The 20,887-nt window shown below is 40.0% G+C and overlaps 2 protein-coding genes across 4 annotated transcripts; both read left to right on the top strand.

Annotated features, from left to right (window-relative positions):
• The first annotated feature begins 3,722 nt into the window (after positions 1 to 3,722).
• LOC115747449 (acyl carrier protein 4, chloroplastic) lies at positions 3,723 to 5,744 on the top strand. Of its 2 annotated transcripts, none has more exons than XM_030683632.1 (4): positions 3,723 to 3,852; positions 4,723 to 4,809; positions 4,971 to 5,093; positions 5,290 to 5,744. In XM_030683632.1, exons 1-4 carry the CDS (start codon positions 3,784 to 3,786, stop codon positions 5,419 to 5,421), a joined length of 411 nt encoding a protein of 136 aa, XP_030539492.1. In that variant the 5' UTR covers positions 3,723 to 3,783; the 3' UTR covers positions 5,422 to 5,744. The 2 variants fall into 2 exon arrangements, with proteins under 2 accessions (XP_030539492.1, XP_030539491.1); XM_030683631.1 differs by having other exon boundaries at positions 4,968 to 5,093.
• Positions 5,745 to 11,384: 5,640 nt separating this feature from the next.
• Positions 11,385 to 18,923, top strand: LOC115747448 (RNA polymerase II C-terminal domain phosphatase-like 3). Of its 2 annotated transcripts, XM_030683629.2 has the most exons (13): positions 11,385 to 12,399; positions 12,536 to 12,668; positions 12,780 to 12,835; positions 12,914 to 12,974; positions 13,070 to 13,120; positions 13,154 to 14,530; positions 15,109 to 15,693; positions 15,782 to 15,928; positions 16,008 to 16,276; positions 16,432 to 16,543; positions 16,621 to 16,878; positions 17,328 to 17,374; positions 17,467 to 18,923. In XM_030683629.2, exons 1-13 carry the CDS (start codon positions 11,822 to 11,824, stop codon positions 17,528 to 17,530), a joined length of 3,738 nt encoding a protein of 1,245 aa, XP_030539489.1. In that variant the 5' UTR covers positions 11,385 to 11,821; the 3' UTR covers positions 17,531 to 18,923. The 2 variants fall into 2 exon arrangements, with proteins under 2 accessions (XP_030539489.1, XP_048135415.1); XM_048279458.1 differs by having other exon boundaries at positions 13,070 to 14,530.
• Positions 18,924 to 20,887: the final 1,964 nt, after the last annotated feature.

The raw sequence follows: 20,887 nt of genomic DNA, 5'->3' as shown, positions 1-20,887 counted from the left end.
CAAATAATGACATGAAGTACCCTCATTGTTTTAAATGAAGGCCTGTCCAAGGGGTTTTTTTTTTTTTTTTGGGTAAGGCTGTCCAAGAGCATTTTTGTCCTTTTACATTTTCTAATTTTTTTTTCTTTTTCATTTTTTCCCTCCCTTTTCACCGATGTCCCATCTCGGACGATGGCCAGCCACCAGTGAGGGATGGGCGAGGTTGCCCTCGATAGTCATAGTTGAGGGTCGGCCACACTTGGGCAAGGCAAGCCCTTGTCGGCCACAAGTGAGGTCGGCATTTGTAGGATCCGGGTGAGGGTCACCTTACTCGCAGTGGCAAGGGCCTATGCGAGGTCACCGGCCCTCGCCGGCGATTGGTGGACTCGCCAACTCCAACAAAGGAAAAAAATGAATCGGGAAAAATGAAAAGAAAAAAAGGAAAAAAAAATAAATAATAAATGATGAAAATGATTTTGGTCGAGCACTTCTTTGAAACAATGACGGTATTTCAGGCCCTTATTTGAAACAAAATCTACTTCATATCTTTATTTGAGAAAATAATTACATTTCAAGCCCTTTTTTGAAATTTACTCTTACGAAAATGAAAAAAACATGGTGTTTTGAAATAGGATCTTACCCTTGTGACGTTTAAGGTTTCTTCAACCACGGTTGGCACGTAAGTCATGACTTCTTGAGTAGACTTCCCTTGGTAAAAAGAATAGAGGTAGTCATTGCTTCCCATCTCCCCAACAATCACAAGAGACCTCTTCAACTTATCCCCACACTCTGACACAAAATGCATTGCAACATCGCATGTCAAAAACACAATGCCAATCACAACAAAGCCCCGTCATGCAGTAATTGAATAATAGATCATATCCCATGCAAAATTAACAGACGTGAAAAGGCGAGTTGGGGCAAACCAGTTCGTGACTTGCAGGTTGAGTTGAGATAGTTTCTGAACCAGTTGAACTCGAGGCGCAAGGGGACGTCGGACGCCGGCACGGTGACGTGGTCAATTGTTCTTCTTTTGACTTGTAGCTATGTATAGCTCAAAGTGCGGGCAATATATTTCTTACGTAAGGCCCGTCCTATCTAACTTTCGAGCATTAAGATACATTTGAGTCGTGGATGAATATCATAAGGGATTCCTCACCGAAAAAAGAAGAAGAATATCATAACGGATTCCCAACATAACATAAGATTCTGGTTCTTGAAAATTCACGCTATTCCAAATCCAGAAAACAGCCGGAAAGAATGTTGAAAGAAGAGGAGGGATTAGTCTTATACAACGAGTTTTAATCTACCTTTACTTTGATATGTTTTCAGCAACCGAAAAGTCCTTTTCTTTTCCTCTCTCTTCTCTCTCTCTCTCTCTCCATCTTCTCCTTCAACTTTCAGCCATGAGGAAAGTATGAGGTAGTCTCACTCTTCCCTCCCTTTCTCGTTAATTTTGTTTGAGTTTTCTTGTTCTTTATCTCTGGATTTAGATGTGGAAGCTCTTTTCTTCCGGTCTAGCTCTAGATTTGACAATGTAGACTCTCCCGCTCTAGTTATAGATATATGAGCTATCTTCTCCCGATCCAGCTATGGGAGTTTAATAAGTATGTTTTCAGGGATTCGGTTTCCCCCATGCTCTGTTTGTGTACACGTTTTCAGGTCGTGGCGGAACCTCGATCGGAGCGGCCCCATTGGATCTATTGTGGGCGGTAGTATTTCGGTGGATGGGCCATCTTCCTCCTTACGGTTGACGGGGAAGGACCACAAGGCGGTGGCGGCCATCATTCTCGGAACAGAGCTCTTCAACATCCTACCTTTCCCCACCGATGACTTGGAAGTACCGGGAGGAGCTGAAGCTGATCAAGTTTCAAGTACTGTATCCACTAATTTCCTAATTGAACACAAGTAAGCTTGGATGATTGAAAAGCAAGGTTAAACATTTCAAATCATTTAACTCAGAATAATATCGGAATTGGCATTTATGTATTTTCGTACATAAATTTGACCAAACTTTGATCGAGCATAACGTTTCTATCCAAAACATTCTATTAACTTGAACATAGCCCATGACCCTATTATTTCAAAAATGTGATTCGATTTTCAAAAAATAGGGTCAAGGTTGCAAATTTGAATAATCAAACTGAACAGATGGCCACAACATTTTTTTTATATGATGATTTAGATAGATAGATAGATCGATAGATAGATAGATGATAAAAAGGTGTGCTTTCTATAAGGAGCATTGGAGCATTGTTCTGAAGAATACATCTTTGCATGTTATTTGATGGAATGTTGGGGGACAAAGGGATTCATCCACAATTTTGATGAGTTTGAAGATGCTCGAGATAAATGGCACAACATATTGCATGATCCAATTAATGTAGCTTTGTTAGAAAGAAGTGCGATGAGAAAGGGTTTCCAAATGAATAAAGTGCTTTGTAAACATCCCTTAACATTTCATCACGAGCCCCAGACCATAACGTCTTCACAAGAGAGAGCAAGAGGCTAAAAGAGGCTCAAAGGAAGAAGAATAAGCATCTGCAACTTGAATTTCTCGATGTATAATGACTTATGCAATCCATCGGCAACGGCTAAGTACATTTCAAATCATGTAATTCGGAATTTTGAAAATGAGTGTCTTTTATATAATTAAAAAGTTAGGTTAAGAATTTCAAATCATATGATTCGGAAAGTTTTTGGAATTGATATTTTTGTATTTTCGTACCCAGATTTGACCAAACTTTGACCGGGGCTTAACTTTTCTGTCTAACGCTCTATTAACTTGCAGCTACAAAAAGCCCATGACCCTATCGTTTCAAAAATACGTCGTATTTTAAAAAATAGTGTCTAGATTGTGCGCTTTCTGGACCATTTTCCTGAGTCTATGACATGCTTTGTGGATTATTTGATTGTACGTTGGAAGGCAGGGGATTATTCCACAATATTGATGAGTTTGGGAATGATTGAGGAAAAAAAGGCACAACATATTGCATGATCCGGTAAATTTAGCTTTGTTAGGAAGAAATACGATAAGAAAATGTGGCCGAATGAATGAAATACTAGATATACCTCTTAAAATTTCATCACGAGCCCTAGTCCCGACAAGAGTGTGCGAGACAGGCTAAAAGAAGCTCCCAAAGAAGAAGAATGAATATCTGTAACTTGAATTCCTGGTGACTTGTGCAATTTATGGGCAACATAAAAATTGCATTTCTCGATGGATAATGACTTGTGCAATCTACGAAATCAAGTACCGAATGCAATTTTGTGTTTGGCATGATCACCTCTCTTTTATCTGCAGATGAATATCAAACAAATTTCTATTTCAGGAAATAGAAATTTTATGTTGTTAATAAATGAATTTATGTTTCGAAAATAAAATTTTGTGCTATCAAGCGCGTTTGTCTGCTTAGAAACTCATTGAGATTGAAAAATATACTTACGGCAAAAATGTATTTCCAAAAATATCCCATATCCTCCCTCCATTCTGACCGTACCGGATCCCTCCCCCAAAAAAATTGTGAAGTCACCGAACCGAGTGGGAACACGACGGACACCAGCCACTCGCACCAGATCCCTCCCCCAATCCCAGCCGGAGGACCCACAACTCCTGCCAGCGTAGTCCATCCAACCGTCAACATCGTTTGAGGAGACCCAATCCGACGGCTCAAAGAAGTCCGTGCTCCACCGTATAAATTCTCGAACGTCTCGCGGTTTATCTTCTTCGTCTTCACTGTGACTGCGAGCAACCTTCGTTCCTCTTCTTCTCATTCTTCTTCCTCTTCTTCAGCTTCGAAGCGAATGGCTAGTGTTTCCGCTGCTTCCGTCGCCTTCAGAGCTCTCTCGAAGCCGCCGCTCAAGAGCAACGAGGTGAGTTTCTCCATGTCCCTTCCGTTTGTTTCTCCGGAATTCTGCTCGGAGGTGTGAATCGGGGGTACTGTGTATAACTCGGCCGCATCCGGTACAGCTGGGAACGAGACGGAGGAGACATTGCATTGGTCTCGTTCTCATGTCATTCCGAACGTGTCGGGCTATGATTCGTTGTTATTGTTACGGAGTGTGAACTTGGAATCGACATGCGTGCTCTGTCTTTTGTTGTTAATGGGTAACCTCCATAGAATTAGCACTACCGCCAAAGGGAAATGAGAGATTACATGCTCTGGCTGGTGAAATGTACCAGTAGTTGTCAAGTCCTTTCTGTTTTTCATGAGCATTGGTCTTGATCGCTTTGAAATTGGGACTGTACTTGATTTTGTCTATGGCATGGCGGACCCAGAAAATTAGATTATCGGGGCCAAGATTAAGACGAAATTTTGTGTAACGCGGGGGAAGCGAGAGATAGAAATTTCACTTGAAATTCCACTAGATTATCGCATGTTCTGACTAAAAACTACACGAAACGACCCCCGGCGCTGCCGTGTCATTGGCTGGGGACATGGATGTGTTGCTTGACTAGTTTTTCCATAATGACAGTGAGTTGTGCTTATGCTTAATCATCCCCTTCTCTCTTGGGCTTTGAAGGTTTATTGTATGGTCTCGTATGTTCTGTATAATGATCCAAACTACATTCGTACATGTGCGATGTGATTAACGCATAAGAGCTGGTTTACCAAACTGGCTCGGGAAAATTTGCTCTGGGTTGGAATTCGCCTTTTATATGTCGGATGCTCTGAGAATATCTCTAGATGCCACTTGAAGTTACTCAATTTGATCATGGATGTCACCTAATTTTTTTTGCAGACCTCAAGGTTGAAGATTGTCTCTCTAGGGTGGAGAAAGAATGGCTTCCCTTCCTTGAGGAGTTCCCGGCTCCACGTCTCTTGTGCGGTATGGTACATAGCATCGTCTGTTCACGTGTATCTCCCTAACTTGATGAGTCGTGATAGAGACGAGAAATATTTTAGTCGAAATTACTAGGAAAGAGGATGGAGTATAGTACTTGGTGACTGTATTTTGAACGTTACCAACCTCGTATACTTGTTCGGCAGGCGAAGCCTGAGACTGTGGACAAAGTGTGTGAAATAGTGAGGAAACAGCTGGCGCTACCGGCGGAGGCCGACCTCACTCCAGAGTCCAAGTTTTCTGCTATAGGAGCCGACTCCCTTGATACAGTATGTCTTGAATTTGAACTAATTCCTTAGGATGTCAATATTTCTTTGAGAAAGTGCAAAACTTTGAACCTTAAATGCAGTTTTAAATTTTAATTATAGAGATATGTCAGTTGATCTAAAATTCTGTACATTAGAGTTCAATTTTGATTGATTTAAACTGATCATGAGACGATGAACGTGTGTTCTTGATCTGCAGGTGGAGATAGTGATGGCTTTGGAGGAAGAATTTGGGATCAGCGTCGAGGAGGAAAGCTCTCAGAACATAACCACAGTCCAAGAAGCCGCCGATTTGATAGAAAAACTCGTGCAGAAGAAACCGGAGGCATGACAGGGAAGGATCGAGCTGGCGATGCTAGAGATTTTGACCTGATGAGGGGGCAAAGGAGATTCCTTCGGACATTTTTGTGTATGTTAGCTATCGGGTTTTGCTCTGATTGTTGTGAACTGAGATACGCACTTCTAATTTGTCAGACTCTTGTGGCTTAACGTCACTGCGAATCTTTGCGGCCGTTTCGGCATTCTGTTGTTATCACCGTACCGTGTGTGTACTGTTGCAAACAGATTCTGGTCGGGTAATTCCTAGGAAACATGTCCCGGTGGTGCAAGTGTAATATGGAGAAGAAGAGTCGCCAGGAGATTCCTTTTTGCTTGAAGAATGGGGTCTTGCTTTGCTTCCTTTCACTTCCAACAAAAAACATGCGGTGCGGACATAGATTGAGTTCTGTTTGATTCATAGGTGTGTCGATGTCTTGCCGTTTCACCCGATGTTTTGAATTGATGAATTGCTTCCTTGATTTCCCCTTTCAAAGTAGTAGATGTGCTCTTTTCCAAAATGACAGCAGCAAAAGTTGGCTTGCTCTGTTCAAATTACAGAAGTAGAAATAGACCTTTGGTTTTTCTGGTTTGGGTTGCAAACACAGAGAGAGAGAGAGAGAGAGAGGTTGGTACAGTTTCTGTTTTTGGACCACGCACGGGCTCTTGACGTTGACACGGTTTTTCATGTGCGCCCCGCTCTTGGTGACGGACGCGTACTTTTGGGAAGAAGGACTACATGCTTCTGTCCGACATTGGCACAGACCAGAAGCATGCCATGTACAACATCCTCAATCACAACCATAAATGCTAGAAAGGGATAGTATATCTCTATAATAGAAAGAAGAGAGAATATAAAAAATATGGGTATAAAAAGAAAGTCCTACAATTATTGCCAATCCGATCATGAATTTATTGGCAATATGCTAATATAATTTTTCTAGCCAAATTAATCGGAAAATGGGACGGTTCAATGAGCGCCGGCCATCTTAAGTGGCATGGCCTAAAAGACGCTCGGCATTAACATGGACTATTTTGCAATTTAAAAAGTGAATTTTTTCTACTTTTTCCTAGAAAGGGTCAACCTCACTGGCCATCATTGAGGCCCAACGACCAACAGAGGAAAAAGGAAAGGAAATAAAAAAGAAGGAAAGGAAAAAAATTGATAAAACCATTAATATGTGACTAGCATTCACGTCGCCTATTTCCAACAAAAAATGTTTAGAAGGATTACATTAATTAAATTGACCAAATTAAAAAGTGTCGCAACCTAAAATTTTTCAATCATAGATAATGGGTTACTAAGTTAATTATTCAATTAATCTAGATCGGACTCTCCCAAGTTCATACCAACTTAGGGTTTATGCCTTAAATGCAATATATCTAACTTTGGAGTCGCCACTAATCTATTTAAGGCAAATCGACTAAACATCTAAATAAACTAACAAGAAAATTATTCTCTACGAGGACTTGATTATGTTAGATTACTCTAACGCTCTTTGTGTCCAAATATTCGAAAATTTGGACTCGACAAAATCGCCAATGTTAGTGCCGATCATGTCACTCAGATAACTTGCATCCACATCAACTATTTTTGACTAAAAATTGTCGGAATGATTATATTGACGAATCGTTTAAAGGTTTATGATTAAATTGATCAAATTAAAAAGCTTACGAATGAATTAGCATCCGTATAATAGATTTATAAATTTCTTGCTTGAAAAGGTAGACAAGAGCCAAGATGAGAGAAAACGTTAATCTAGGGCGGTATCGATCCCTTTCATCATCACAATAGAAAGCAGGAACCATCAATAACACCAATAATTCCCCGCAGTACGGGTTTGTACGGCAAAACACGCTTTAAGTTTGGCATAAATGTGGCTCACGTCACATGACACGTTGAAAAAGAATAAATGGTAAATTAAAAGTATAGCTAGAGATACAAGCGTCATCCGACATAACGAAATTGGATCAACAAGACTCTCAAGATGTAAAGTGCCGTAAAATTAATATCATCGTCCATAAATGTGCCGAACAAGCTACCACAAGCGATCGTGCATGAACACATTTCACGTGCCTGTCCTCTAGGCGAATGCTTTCAACGTGCATCTCGACGAACACGCCCACCTCGACTTTTAGATCCTAGGATAACAGGCGGACTCGAGAAACACACCCAGCTCGACTTTCAGATCCAATCCTAGCCGAGTTAGGCTGATGGTTTTAATTTGTAACCACGTCCACGATCGATAAAGCTTTTCTTTTGTGGAGTTTTTTGCGGAGATAATAATAAAGAAAAGTAATTATGCCGTTGTTCAATCAAATGAGTACGTAAGAAGTGATGAAAGCATGTACACCAAACTCAATTTTATTGTTATTATCATATCGTCACACCGAGAGGACGGTTGCTTAATTGGTGTTAACGAAGATTTAGTACCTTAGTCGAGGCACGGAGCGACCGTGCACACGAGAGGTCGAATCTTTACGGCCGTTTCGGCAATCTGTTGTTATCACCATATCGTGTGTCTGCTGTTGCACGCATATTTTTGCTTGGGTAATTACTAGGAAACGTGTCCCGGTGGTGCAAGTGTGTATAAAAAAGAATGCCCGGACAGACTTGAGTGTCACGTGAAGATTTGTTTTTTCTCCTTCTTTCTTCTTTTATTCTTAGATAATGAATTTTGATTTAATATATAATGTGATCCATGAACTTTTAATTTGTTCAATGTGGTCTTTAAACTTTACTCCAATATACAATGCGGCCCTTGAACTAATGTGGACCATGGACTACCGATATATATGCTTACTTTAGTCCACGAACTATATGAAAACATTTGATATTGTCTTACTATTAATTCAAGTTCGGGGATAACATTGAATATTTTCATTAAGCGCGGGGATTAAATTAAACATGTATAAAAAATCTAGAGACCATTTTGAAAAAATTCAAAGTTCAGGAACTATATTGAATATTGAGATAAAATTCAGGGTCAAATGAAGGACAGAATGAAGAATTGAGTTTTACTTGCTTCCTTTCACTTCCACAAAAAAAAAAAAAAAAAAGTTGCATTGTAAATGTCTTGTTTGATTCATAGGTGTGTCGATGTCTTTGCTGTTTCATCTGATCTCTTGAATCGAGGAATTGCTTCCTTAATTTCCCCTTTGACAGTAGTAGATGTACTCTTTTCCAAAATGACAGCAACAAAAGATGCTTTCCTCTATTCAAATTACGGAAGCAGAAATAGAGAAATAGACTTTGGTTTTTCTGTTTTGGGTCGAAAACATTGAGAGAGAGAGAGAGAGAGAGAGAGTTTTTTGGAAACAAAAAGGGTATAATTTGTTTGCTTCTTTTTTTTTGGGTTACGGATGCGTACTTTTGTTTGGGAAGAAGAGCGACATGCTTCTATCCGGCATTAGTACAGACCCGAAGTATGCGGGGTAAGTACACTACGAGTGCTAAAACTTCGTTTTCGCTCACTTAAGTACCACATCCGAGGAAAATTATTCACTTGGGAGATATTTTTCGGCGAAAATTATTCACTTGAGTGCCACTTTCGACGAATCACCTTACGTGGACTTTTGGTTAATTTTTTATTTATTTTTCAGTGACACGTGGATTTTTTTAAATTTTTCTGAAAGTTTTTCTTATTTTATTTATTTATTTTCATATTTTTATTTTTATCTTATTTTTGTTGCTTTTTCAACCCTGGCTGACGAGGGTCACCGGCGACCCTCGTCGGCCAAGAGCGCAAAAAACCAAAATAAAAATAAAAAAAATTAGGAAAAAATTCACGTGTACATTAAAATATTCAATAGAATTGTTTTGCGGGTGCCATGTCAACTTCTCTTGTGTCCATATTAGTGATAGTACTTAAGCGGTCAATTTTTCAAAGTAGTGAGTGAAAAAAAAGAAAGTTATGGTACTCAAGTGAGTGAAAAAAAAATTATGGCATTCAAGTAAATGGTGTATAAAAGTTATGACACTCGTGATATACTTATCCCGAAGCATGCCATGTACAAGATCCTACTTATCATAATCACAGCTATAAATGCTAGAAAGGGACAATATATCTCAAAACTAGAAAGAAGGGAGAATAAAAAAACATGGCGACAATTATAAAAAGAAGTCTTAAATTTATTGTGCGGATGTGAATTCAGTCATGAATTTATTGGCAATTTACTAATGTAGTCTTTGTGGGCAAATTGGTTGAAAATCACTAACATAACGATTCAATGAGCAGCAGCCATATTAAGTGACATGGCCTAAGAGACAACGGGCACTAACGTGTGCTATTTTTGCAATTTTAAAAAAATGATTTTTTTCTTTTTTCCCTTCATTGGTGGTCGAATTTAGAGAGGGTCAACCTCGCAAGCCTTAAGCGAGGCTCAACCTTGCTGGCCATTGCCAAGGCCCGACAATCGACAAAGGAAGAAGAAAAGAAAATTAAAAAAAAAGGAGAAAAAAGGAAATGAAAAAGAAGAAAACAATCACAAACTTTTACAAAATTGATAAAATTGTCAACGTCGGTGTCGATCATGTCATTTAGATAACCGGCACCCAAGTCAGCTATTTTCGATTAAAATTAACCGAAACGATTGCATTGGAGAATCTTTAAAGGTTTAGAATTGAGCTAGCCAAATTAAAAAATTTATGACTAAATTAGCATTTGTACAATAGATTTAGAATTTTTTTACTCGAAAAAAAAGTAAAAAGGCAAGATGAGAGAAAATGTTAATCTAGGGAGGCATCGATTCCTTTCATCATCACAATAGACAAATGGAACCATTAATAACACTAACAATTCTCCGCATTGCAAATTTGTACTGCACAATTGATTTATACGACAAAACACGCAATTAAACAAAATTAAGCTCGGCATAAATGGGTTCGCATCATATGACGCGGCAAATGTTGTGTTTTAAGATAGGTCGATCGCTTAACATATTGAGACACGAGTCGATGTGATTTAGTTAACGGTGGTAATGGTCCATTTATTTCAACAAGACAAGATTAGATATATTACTTAAACTTAATAATCGTCTTATCCTAATAAGTTTAGGAAAGTATCGGCCAAATTGAAAGAGAATAAATGGTAAATTAAAAGTATATCTAGAGATACAAAAGTCTTCCAACACAACAAAAATAGATCAACAAGACTCGTAAGATGCAAAGTGCGGTAAAATTACTCTTATCATCCATAAACGTGCCCAACAAGCTACCACAAGTTATCATGCTCGAACACGTTTCGCATGCTTGTCCTCCAAGCGGACGCTTTCAACGTGCGTCGTAGGTTAACGGGCAAAATCGAGGAACACGCCTAGCTTGACTTTCAAATCCTAGGACAACAGGTGAACTCGGGAAACATGCCCAGCTCGAATTTCAGATCCAACTCGAGCAGAGCTAGGATAATGATTATAACCACATTCAATTTTGGTGAAGCTTTTCTTTTTCGTGAAGCTTTTACAAAGATAGCAAAAAAAGAAGAAGTAATTATGCCGTTGTCCAATTAAATGAATACGTAAGAAGTGATGAAAGTAAGTACGGAAAATCCAATTTTATGGTTATTATCGTTACATTGGGAGCACGGTTGCTTAATTGGTGTTAACGAAGATTTAGTACCTTAGTTGAGGCTCGATGCGACCAACCACAAGAGAAGGTCGAATAATGGCAACCGGGAAAATTCAAACATAATCAGCCAGAAAAAAAAAAGAAAAAAGAAAAAACAAAATCCAAAATTAAGAAGAAAAAAGAAAAAAGAAAGAAAAAAAGAAAAAGAAAAAGAAAAAAAAATTGAAGTTCCTCTCATCGCCGCACATCTCCAACGCTGGGGCAATGGGCATCACTCACAAACGCCGGGAGCCCCGTCACGGAGATCGCTGACGTGGACGGTCCAGATTCGAACCGTGTCGTCTGGTAGATTCGCCCCCCCGCCCGTCCTCGTCATTATAAGAATCCTCGTCCTCTCCGAGTACCCCTTCATCTTTCTCTCTCTCTCTCAGTCTCTTCCTGTTTCCCGTGCTCGTGCCTCTTCCTGTTTCTTTTTGTCGTTCTTTCTTTCGCTTTTTGGGAATCTTCGTGTTAAGAAAAAGCTTCGATTCGAATAAGGTTTTACGCCATAATAAACGATTAATTTGTTTTGGAAGACTGGATCTGAGATCGAGAACCCTAAGAATTGGAGCCTCGAATTGCTCCGATCGTGGATCCTAAAAAGACAGCCGCTGAAATCGGATCGGATCTGTTCGTTCAAAATTAATCCGGGGGGGGAGCACTCTGCGCCGGATCGAAGGGCCGTGAAGTAAATCGTCCCCGATTTAGTCGGATTCTGGTGAGGTGGAAGTGGGAGTGTGGTTGATTAGCGGTACTTGGGAATCGGGCGGGTCGCGGGGGATTTTGTTGCTGGATTGGGGTTTTTTGGGAGATGGTGAAGGAGGAGAACCTGGTGGATGTGGAGGAAGGCGAGATTTCCGACGCGACGTCGATCGAGGAGATCAGCGAGGAGGACTTCAAGCAGGACGTGAAGGAGACGAAGGAGGTCTCGAAGCCCAAGGCTAGGGTTTGGACGATGGAAGATTTGTACAGGTATCAGGTCGGGAAGGGCTACACCTCGGGCCTCCACAACCTCGCCTGGGCGCAGGCGGTGCAGAAGAAGCCGTTGAACGAGGTCGTTATAATGGAATTGGATGCGGCGGCGAACGTTAAGAAGGGCGATTCGGTGAAGGGGGTGGAGGCAGTCGTGATTGACGACAGTGGGGACGAAGGGGATGCGAAGGTTGGCGACGGCGAGAAAGAGGAAGGAGAGCTCGAGGAAGGTGAAATCGATTTGGACTCGGACGTGGTTGATAAGGTCGATGGAGAAGGTGGAGAGGCGAGCTTGAGTGCCGAGTCCGTGAGTGATGGTGGCGAGTGTGAGATGGAGTTGGGAGAGGAGGAAGTGGAGAGGCGACTGCACTTGATTCAGGAAGCTCTTGATAGCGTGATTTCGTCCAATGCAGAGATGTAAGTGAAGTCAACATAATCAATGGTTGGTTTTCGCTTGAATGTTTTTCAGAATTGAGAATGGGGCGTGCCTAGTTTGAGCTGTGAATTGCTACAACTTTAGTTCTGATTAATTAAATGTGTTTTGCTATGGTAGATCATTTGAAGAAGTCTGTTGCCGCCTTCAATGTTGTCTGGAGAATCTCAAGGAAGTGGTTTTGGTGAATAGTCTTCCCTTGAAGGATGGCCTCATTCAGCTGTTCTGCGTGGCAATTCAAGCAGTCCATTCTGTAAGATGTCTGCCACTGTTTCAACTCGATAGTGTGAAATCCCAGTTCGGTGTCACTTAGGTTTTGCTTCCAATGCCGGGGTATTGATCAATTTTTATGCTTTGTTGACAGGAATTCTGCTCCATGGATTCCAGCCAGAAGGAACAGAACAAGGACAAAATTTCAAGGTTATTAGTTTCTCTTTTTGTTTTCCTTCCAAGTAAACTTGTCATTATTTAATTCTCATGGTTCCTGATTTGCGACAGGCTGCTTTCTCTCGTGAAGAGCAACAATCCATCTTTTTTTTCCTCTGAACAGGCGAAGGAGGTTGAATTTGTGCTTTTAATTTTTCTTTGTGATGGTTGTTAAAGTTGGTTTTTGTAGAATGGCACTGAATGTTGCTGCGACTCTTGCCTTTTCAGATAGAGGACATGATATGCTACTTAAATGCACTTCCCATATGGTCGAGCGCAAAAGCCACTGATAAAGAGAGAGATAATCAATTTAATGAAACTTCAAACCAGAAAAATTCGGAATATTCAGCTGGTATTGCTACTAATAGTTCAGCGCACTCAAGTGAAGTATGCAGCGAATCATTGCTTGCTGAGTTGACAGATCAGACTGGTCGAAACATTACTCTAAAGGCTCTGAAACTAGGGAATTCGGGTGCCAAGGCTCGAGGAATGTTGCTTCCATTGCTTGATCTTCACAAGGATCATGATGAAGACAGTCTTCCTTCACCCACTCAACAAGCACCACCATCTTTGAATACATCACAAGCATTCTTATCTAGGGCAGATGGAACGGTTAAGCCAGAGATGAGCATGAGCATGAGCATGAGCATGGGTAAATTGGCGCAGGAAGCAGAAGCTTTCAAAGTGCATCCCTACGAAACTGATGCACTTAATGCGGTATCCACCTATCAAAAGAAGTTCCAACAGAAGTTTGGGGGTAGTTCCTTTTCCAATGACAGACTTCCAAGCCCAACCCCTTCAGAGGAGCATGAAAATGGAGTTGATGATACAAGTGGGGAAGTCTCCAGTTCTAGTTCTAGAATTGGTAATAGTAAAATTATGAATGCACCTATTTTGGGGCGACCGGTTTTCTCTTCTTTGCCCCATGTTAACAATGTCAATATGCAAGGAGTGATGGCTCCACAAAATCATGCCCTTACAAGCTCAGGTTCTAATCTTCCTGTTAAATCCTCTGGAAAAAGTAGAGATCCGAGGCTTAGGTTTACCAATTCCGATTCAGGTAATCTGGACCTTAACCAACGGCCCTCGCCTGTGATACATAGTGCACCAAGAGCTGAACTTGTTGGTGGGAGCATGATCACAAGAAAGCAAAGGAACTCTGAGGATCCTACTCTTGATGGTCCTGCAACAAAAAGAGTAAGAAATGGATTCGAAAATTCTGGTGTTTTAAAGGATGTGAAGATGGGTGGCTGGCTGGAGGATTCTCATACAGGAGGATATCAAGCAATTAATAGAAACAACCCACTGGAAAATGCAAGTGATTCGAAGAGAACAGATAATGGGTTGATTTTTCCATCTATAGACAGTGGTAAGTCCAGTGTGGCAATCAATGGGAACAATTTGTCTAGAGTTTCAAATATCAATCCTGCAGCTGCGCTGCCCGCATTGTTAAAAGATATCGCTGTTAATCCAACGATGTTAATGAATCTACTAAAAATGGGTCAACAGCAGAAATTAGCAGCAGAAGCCCAGCAAAGCCCCGTTGATAAAAACATGAGTTCTCCGTCCAACTCTTCTATACTGGGAGCTGCACCCAAGGTCACTCTTGCACCGGCAGCAGCAGCAGGGTCTGGGATTCTGCAGAAACCCACTGTGATGCCTTTGGCTCCTACTCCAGTGGCTCCTATGGTAAGCATTGTGCACGTAGCTAACTTGGGAATTTTCTCAGGGCACGCATGGCAACACTTGAAATCAATTTCTGGTTTTGACCCCAAACAAAAAAAAAATCAGCTTCTTGCCAAAAGTTGATTTTTCTACTTTTGGAGAGAAGTAATCTTCAAGTGGCTTCAAAACTATTTCTGAAGCAAAAAAAATGTTTCAGAAGTAGAAAAATGAAATTACGTAGCCAAATGACTCTAGAAATGCATTGTCCTCCAGAAGTGTTGCTCGCCCTTAGCTATTGTTTCTGCCCCAAGAAGGCAGTTTCTTGCATATTTTCTGTTTATTACTTTCTTTTAAAACCTCTTTCTTGCCCCAAGCTTGCATTCTCATGTTTATTATAATAATAACAGCACCTCTTTGGGAAAATTTACGAGACATATATATTAGAAAATTCAGGATATATTGCTTTCTACCCACGTCTCTCGTTACATCAGCACATTGCTTGCAATACTGAATCATTTGAGCTGTTCTTCTTTCCTTAATACCATTTTTTAAGTTTTTTGAAATTGGTGTGGTGAAAGTTCTGGACTCTTCATCTCGTGTAGGGTCAGCAGGATGAGTTGGGCAAAATTCGCATGAAACCCCGTGACCCTCGCCGTGTTCTCCATGGCAACATGCTTCAGAGGACTGGCAGCATGAGTACTGAACAGTTAAAACATGCCCCTCCAGTGTTAAGGACACAGATGGAGGATCTAGCAGATAGAAAAACAATGCTTTCTGAATCTTCTGGAGCATCAGATGTTTCTCAGAAGATTTTAAAGAACTCGAAGAACGTTCCTGTTATTATTTCTTCTTCACAATCATCAACAAGCCCAGTGCCAGGTTGTCAGAATCTTCCATCCCATCCTATACAATCTACATCAGGAGTGGATGCAAAAACTGAACTTCCAAACGACAAGGACCAGCGATGTGGGACTGATCCCTTGGTGGAAGTAAGTGCACCAGGCCCATCTCCTTCACAAAGTTCATGGGGGGATCTGGAGCATATATTTGAAGGGTATGATGATCAGCAAAAAGCAGCCATTCAGAGAGAGAGGGCAAGGAGGATGGAAGAACAGAGGAAAATGTTTGCTGCACGCAAACTCTGCCTTGTTTTAGATCTTGATCACACACTTTTGAATTCAGCCAAGGTGAATTGTAATTGACTTGTGGAAGGCCCATTGGTTCTTGTATGTTGCTAATTTTGCTTTAATGATTTAACATGTGTTCATTGGATAGTTTGGTGAAGTGGAGCCTGTACATGAAGAGATCTTGAGGAAAAAAGAGGAACAGGACAGAGCACAACCTCAGAGACATCTTTTTAGGTTTATTCATATGGGAATGTGGACGAAGTTGAGGCCAGGAATTTGGAACTTTTTGGAGAAGGTAACCTTCCATATCTGGTTCTTTTGGTTACTTCTTGTCATGCTAAATGTTAAGCTTATTTGTAGTCCTTGTCTTGTAGGCTAGTAAGCTTTATGAGCTGCATCTTTACACCATGGGCAACAAGCTTTATGCTACAGAGATGGCAAAAGTGCTCGACCCGACAGGGGTGCTGTTTGCTGGTAGGGTCATATCAAGGGGTGATGATGGTGATCCATTTGATAGTGATGACAGGTGTCCCAAGAGTAAGGATTTGGAAGGAGTTTTAGGAATGGAATCATCTGTTGTCATCATTGATGACTCCGTGAGAGTATGGCCGCATAACAAACTAAATCTGATAGTTGTAGAAAGGCAAGTATGCTGGAATTTAAAGGGATGTATTAATTTCATGTCAATTCACATCCGATTGCTGTGTTGTATATGTTCTCTTTCACAATTCGTGCAGTTGACACCTGATTATGGTGTTTTACTTGTTCACAATTCTCATCTAATACAATGTTATGCAGATATACCTATTTTCCCTGTAGCAGACGCCAGTTTGGGCTTTTGGGTCCTTCTCTTCTTGAGATTGACCATGATGAGAGACCTGACGATGGGACATTGGCCTCATCTTTGGCGGTGAGATTGCAATTAGAATTCTGGATCTTTTGATGGAATAACTCTCTTCCCTTATATGCTTGTCTTGCCTCCTACAGGTTATTGAGCGAATACATCAGGACTTTTTCGCCCATCAATCTTTTGATGATGTGGATGTTAGAAATATATTAGCCACTGAGCAACAGAAGATTTTGGCTGGCTGTCGTATAGTTTTCAGCAGGATATTTCCTGTCGGTGAGGCTAACCCTCAACTTCATCCACTGTGGCAGACAGCGGAGCAGTTTGGTGCCACCTGTACCAACCAGATAGATGAACAGGTTACTCATGTAGTTGCCAATTCTCTCGGAACAGATAAGGTAACATGTCTGAATCCATGACTAGATGGAATAATGGGGCATGTGCCTACTTGGTTCTGGCTTGATGGATTCTAGTATAGGAATGGTGGAATTTCTTAGTTTCCACTGCATGAGCAGTTTATTAAGTTGTCTGTCTGTCTGTCTGTCTGTGTCTGGGAAGGTAAACGTCAGTAGCTCTAGCAAAGACATGCCTGGTAAGACAGCCTAGGGTATTAATCAGGACCACAGTTCTTGTATTGATAATTGCTCTATAAAGCAAGGGGGTTGTCTATCTACTGGTTGCATTTTTCGTCTTGGTCACTTGAAAGTTTTTGCCAGCCGATTGAGCAATGCTGGCCAAGGACTCTTGAGCTAGAATAAGGATACTATACTGGGGTGTCCTGGTTACAAGATGTGATTATTTTCTTTTTCTGAAGGCTAACTTGATTTTGTTTTTAATCCTGCATCAGGTGAATTGGGCTCTTTCTAGGGGAAGATTTGTTGTCCACCCTGGCTGGTAGGATTCGGGTTCCAGGTTTTGATTTGGTAATTAGTTTTTGCATTTCGTAAGTCTATAGGTTTGACAGTTTTTGCATGTCTCAATAACAGGGTGGAAGCATCGGCTTTGCTTTATCGGAGAGCAAACGAACAAGACTTTGCCATCAAACAGTAACCAATGAAATGACACATTGAAAACTAAAATCCGACCCAACATAACCCCGAACCACAGTACCATATCTGCTTAATGCCGAGCGGATGAAGCAAGAAACAGACTCCACTCGGCATAATTCGATTCCGATAGACCCTTTCATACCTTGTGCCTGCTTGCCTATGGATTATTCGACGTGAATTAGGCATAGGCAAGGCGCTATTCTTTTGGCGAGGGTATTAGCTCCCTAGTGAGAATGAATGAATGGGCAATATCCTCCTTGATTAAAGTTCGGGGTGGTTAACTCTAGGGGACAGTTTCCTTTTGGAAGTCGGGGATGAGAAAAGCGGACAAATTCGGATACCAAACAATGACAGATCTCTCATGGATACTCAACAAAGTGGGGAAAGAAAGGATCTTAAAGCTGTGAAATGGGGTTAAGATATTGGTGTGCTTGAGGTCATGATTCTCGACTTAGGGGGAATTGCAGTGAAAGAACATCTATTCTGATAGGTCGGATTTGGGATTAGCAACAAGTTCAGGATCTAATTGTGTAGCTCAATGTATAAGGTGTCGTAGAATTTGCGGAAAAGATTAAAAATCTGAATTGCTGGTGTCGGTACTGCTGGTAAATCGCTGTTTCTGCAGAAGCTGATTATTAAAATTGTCCTGTCCCAATCCTCAAAATTCCCTCTAAAAATTCCGGCAATCGGTTTGTTTTTCTTTTTTAAGTTTCTTTTACCTTGATTGGAGAGGCTAAAAGAGGATATCAAGTTATATAGTTTTTGGGGGTTTCTCTATATGGTCAAAATTTATTCTCCTGCTGCAAAAAGATCAGAAAGGAATCTGGGGCTAATGATTTATTCCACTTGCTGTGGTTTGGGTTTGGAGTACGCCATTCTTCGAGAATTGAAGGCGTTCTGGTGGATTCTGGTTGAAGCTTTGGTCTAATTTCCATCTTTAGACATTTATAGAGGGACAACGGAATTCAAAGCTTCGGAAATTCTGATATGGACAGTCGCTGTCTGCGCGAGTTCTGCTGAAGTTGATACTTGTTTGGGAAGTATGCTGGGGGGGAAAGGGATAATACTCCGAAGCTATCCTCTAAATTCCTTCTCTTCTCCACCAACAAAATAATAATAATAATAACAAAGAAATAAAGTTAGAACAAAAGCTTCAAACTTGACATTGAAATCTGCTTGCTGGGTGTTTCATTGTTCTATGTGTTCACGACCGGAATGGTCCAGACAAGCTGTTTTCCTAGGAACATTAGCAGAATATGCAGAATGAAAGGAGGAATCTTTTATGATGTTTGTCAATTTGATGCAAATTAAGGGGGATGACACGAGTATGATCAATCTGAAGATTTCGATAAATGGCTCACTTGTTATAAAATAAATTGACTGCATTGGTATTACCATTAACTCCTCGGTTCTATCTTAAAATATTCTTTTTCTCTGAATTAGTCCTAAAATTCTTTTTCAAGAGATGGATTGGCCTTTTATAAGCACTAGAGGAAGTCGTGCACTACACGTGTCAATAGTTGAAAATCCGGAAAAATTAAAAATCAAGCCATAAGATGTTTGTTTTCGCAGTAGATTGTCATCTACTTAAAGACTTCATCCTATAGCTTTTCGTCTAAAGAGTAGGATTTTTGACCCAAGTTTGGAGAAATTGCAAAAAAAAATAAAAAAATACATGATTCCACTATAGATAATTCAATATTTTGGAATGTTTGAAATATCTTGGGTCAAATATAAGTCAAAATGCGAGTTCCGTAAATTTTATGAAAACATTAAAGATTAAAAGTAAAGTTACTCGAAACAAGAAAGGAATAGGGTATTGTTACCAAAATGAAAATGAAACTAATAAAAAGTGAACAACTCTTCCAAATGTTTTAGTGTATGATACATCACATATGGTTACTTGATTTGGCAAGTAACATCGCATCCAGAGCGGGTGAGATTGATTTGGGGGATTGTAAAGTGACAAGTAGCGTTCATCATATGTTTGCTTCATGGTGAGGAATAAGGCAGAAAATGGAATTGAGAATAGAGTGAGAATAAGAATGGAATAGTTATTTTTCAGTTTGACTTTGGAGTATCGAATAGTTATTTCAAGATCATACGCTTGTTTGATTTGTGTATACAATAATAGCAAAGAAATTTCGACTACCCTTTGCTGATAGATAATCGAAGCCTAATTTTTCTCATTACAATATCTTCAAAATCACATATGAAAAGATGTTACAATTTGTCAAAAATTATGGTACTTTAATTTCAAATAGGAAATATATTACAGTCATTATTTTATCACAGAAGAGTAATTAATAATAAAATAAGGCTTGCACTTTTTTCCCTTCCTCCATGGCTTTAACATTTATTATTATTTTTTTTTTGGTGTTTTGATCATTTTATTCTTTGTGTGGTTCATCACTTCTGGTACAAATTTATATGCTTCCTTTTTTATTTATTATTTTATCTACTCTTTTATTTCGTTTCTTATTTTTTCCCTTATGGGTCCCACTTTCCTTCACATTCTTTTTCTTCCTTTCCATGCCTCTCGTCTCTCTGTTCTCTCCTTCACAAGGCATTCCCTCTGTACGCCTCCCACTCCTTCCTAAAACACCAAAGTCCTTTGTTTATCAACTATGGTGCCAATTCTATTGTCCTCCATACTTTTGTCAGCACTGGCATTGGGCTCACTGGTAACTTCCTCGACGAGTCCCTTTTTTCCATATGCAGGCTCTTCTTGCACTATGGAAGGTAATATTGAGAAGCACAACTTCTCTACCTTCCTTTTTTATATTTTTCTCAAGGTAATATTGAGAAACACCGCTTCTTTGTAGTGAAATGTGGAGGATGATGGGATTGGCATCATAGATAATAAATAGAGAACGTTGGGATTTTTAGAAGAAGTAGGAGTAGGAGGTGCATAGAGAGAATGCCTTGCGAGGGAGAGAATAGAGAGACGGGAGGCGTGGAGAGGAAGGAGGAGGAGGAAAGCAGTCCTCAGTAAGGGAGAAAAGAAGAAACAAAATAGAAGAGTTGACAAAATAATAAATAAAAAAAGGAATCATATAAATCTGTACCAGAAGTGTTGGCTATACAAAGGATATGGTGGTCAAAATACACAAAAAAAAGGAGTGTCAAAATCATAGGGGGAGTGGAAAAAGTGCGAGTCTAAGATAATCATTAAAACCTAACTATCTAATAATTATCATGTTTAGATGATTATGTTATAATTATAATTTTCAATGGTATAATTACCTTATAGTTATTATTCAACTATTTAATTTATATAACTTATGATTGCAAATATAATGTTTATACTTAATTTGATTAATTTGCATAACAATAATAGAAACAATTATCACATTTT

The sequence above is a fragment of the Rhodamnia argentea genome, chromosome 5 (genome assembly GCF_020921035.1).
Source record: "Rhodamnia argentea isolate NSW1041297 chromosome 5, ASM2092103v1, whole genome shotgun sequence".
Classification (NCBI taxonomy): domain Eukaryota; kingdom Viridiplantae; phylum Streptophyta; class Magnoliopsida; order Myrtales; family Myrtaceae; genus Rhodamnia; species Rhodamnia argentea.
Note: the sequence above shows the minus strand (reverse complement) of the source record. Positions and strands in the feature narration are given on the sequence as shown.

What these genes read in the sequence shown, in the direction of transcription:
- LOC115747449 (XM_030683631.1), top strand. Translation starts at nt 3,784, where the DNA reads ATGGCTAGTGTTTCCGCTGCTTCCGTCGCCTTCAGAGCTCTCTCGAAG. An exon ending in CGCCGCTCAAGAGCAACGAG is followed by an intron (nt 3,853 to 4,722) that starts GTGAGTTTCTCC and finishes TTTTTTTTGCAG; the next exon opens with ACCTCAAGGTTGAAGATTGT. An exon ending in GGCTCCACGTCTCTTGTGCG is followed by an intron (nt 4,810 to 4,967) that starts GTATGGTACATA and finishes ATACTTGTTCGG; the next exon opens with CAGGCGAAGCCTGAGACTGT.
- LOC115747448 (XM_048279458.1), top strand. Translation starts at nt 11,822, where the DNA reads ATGGTGAAGGAGGAGAACCTGGTGGATGTGGAGGAAGGCGAGATTTCC. An exon ending in CCTCTGAACAGGCGAAGGAG is followed by an intron (nt 12,975 to 13,069) that starts GTTGAATTTGTG and finishes TTGCCTTTTCAG; the next exon opens with ATAGAGGACATGATATGCTA. An exon ending in CATTGGCCTCATCTTTGGCG is followed by an intron (nt 16,544 to 16,620) that starts GTGAGATTGCAA and finishes TGCCTCCTACAG; the next exon opens with GTTATTGAGCGAATACATCA.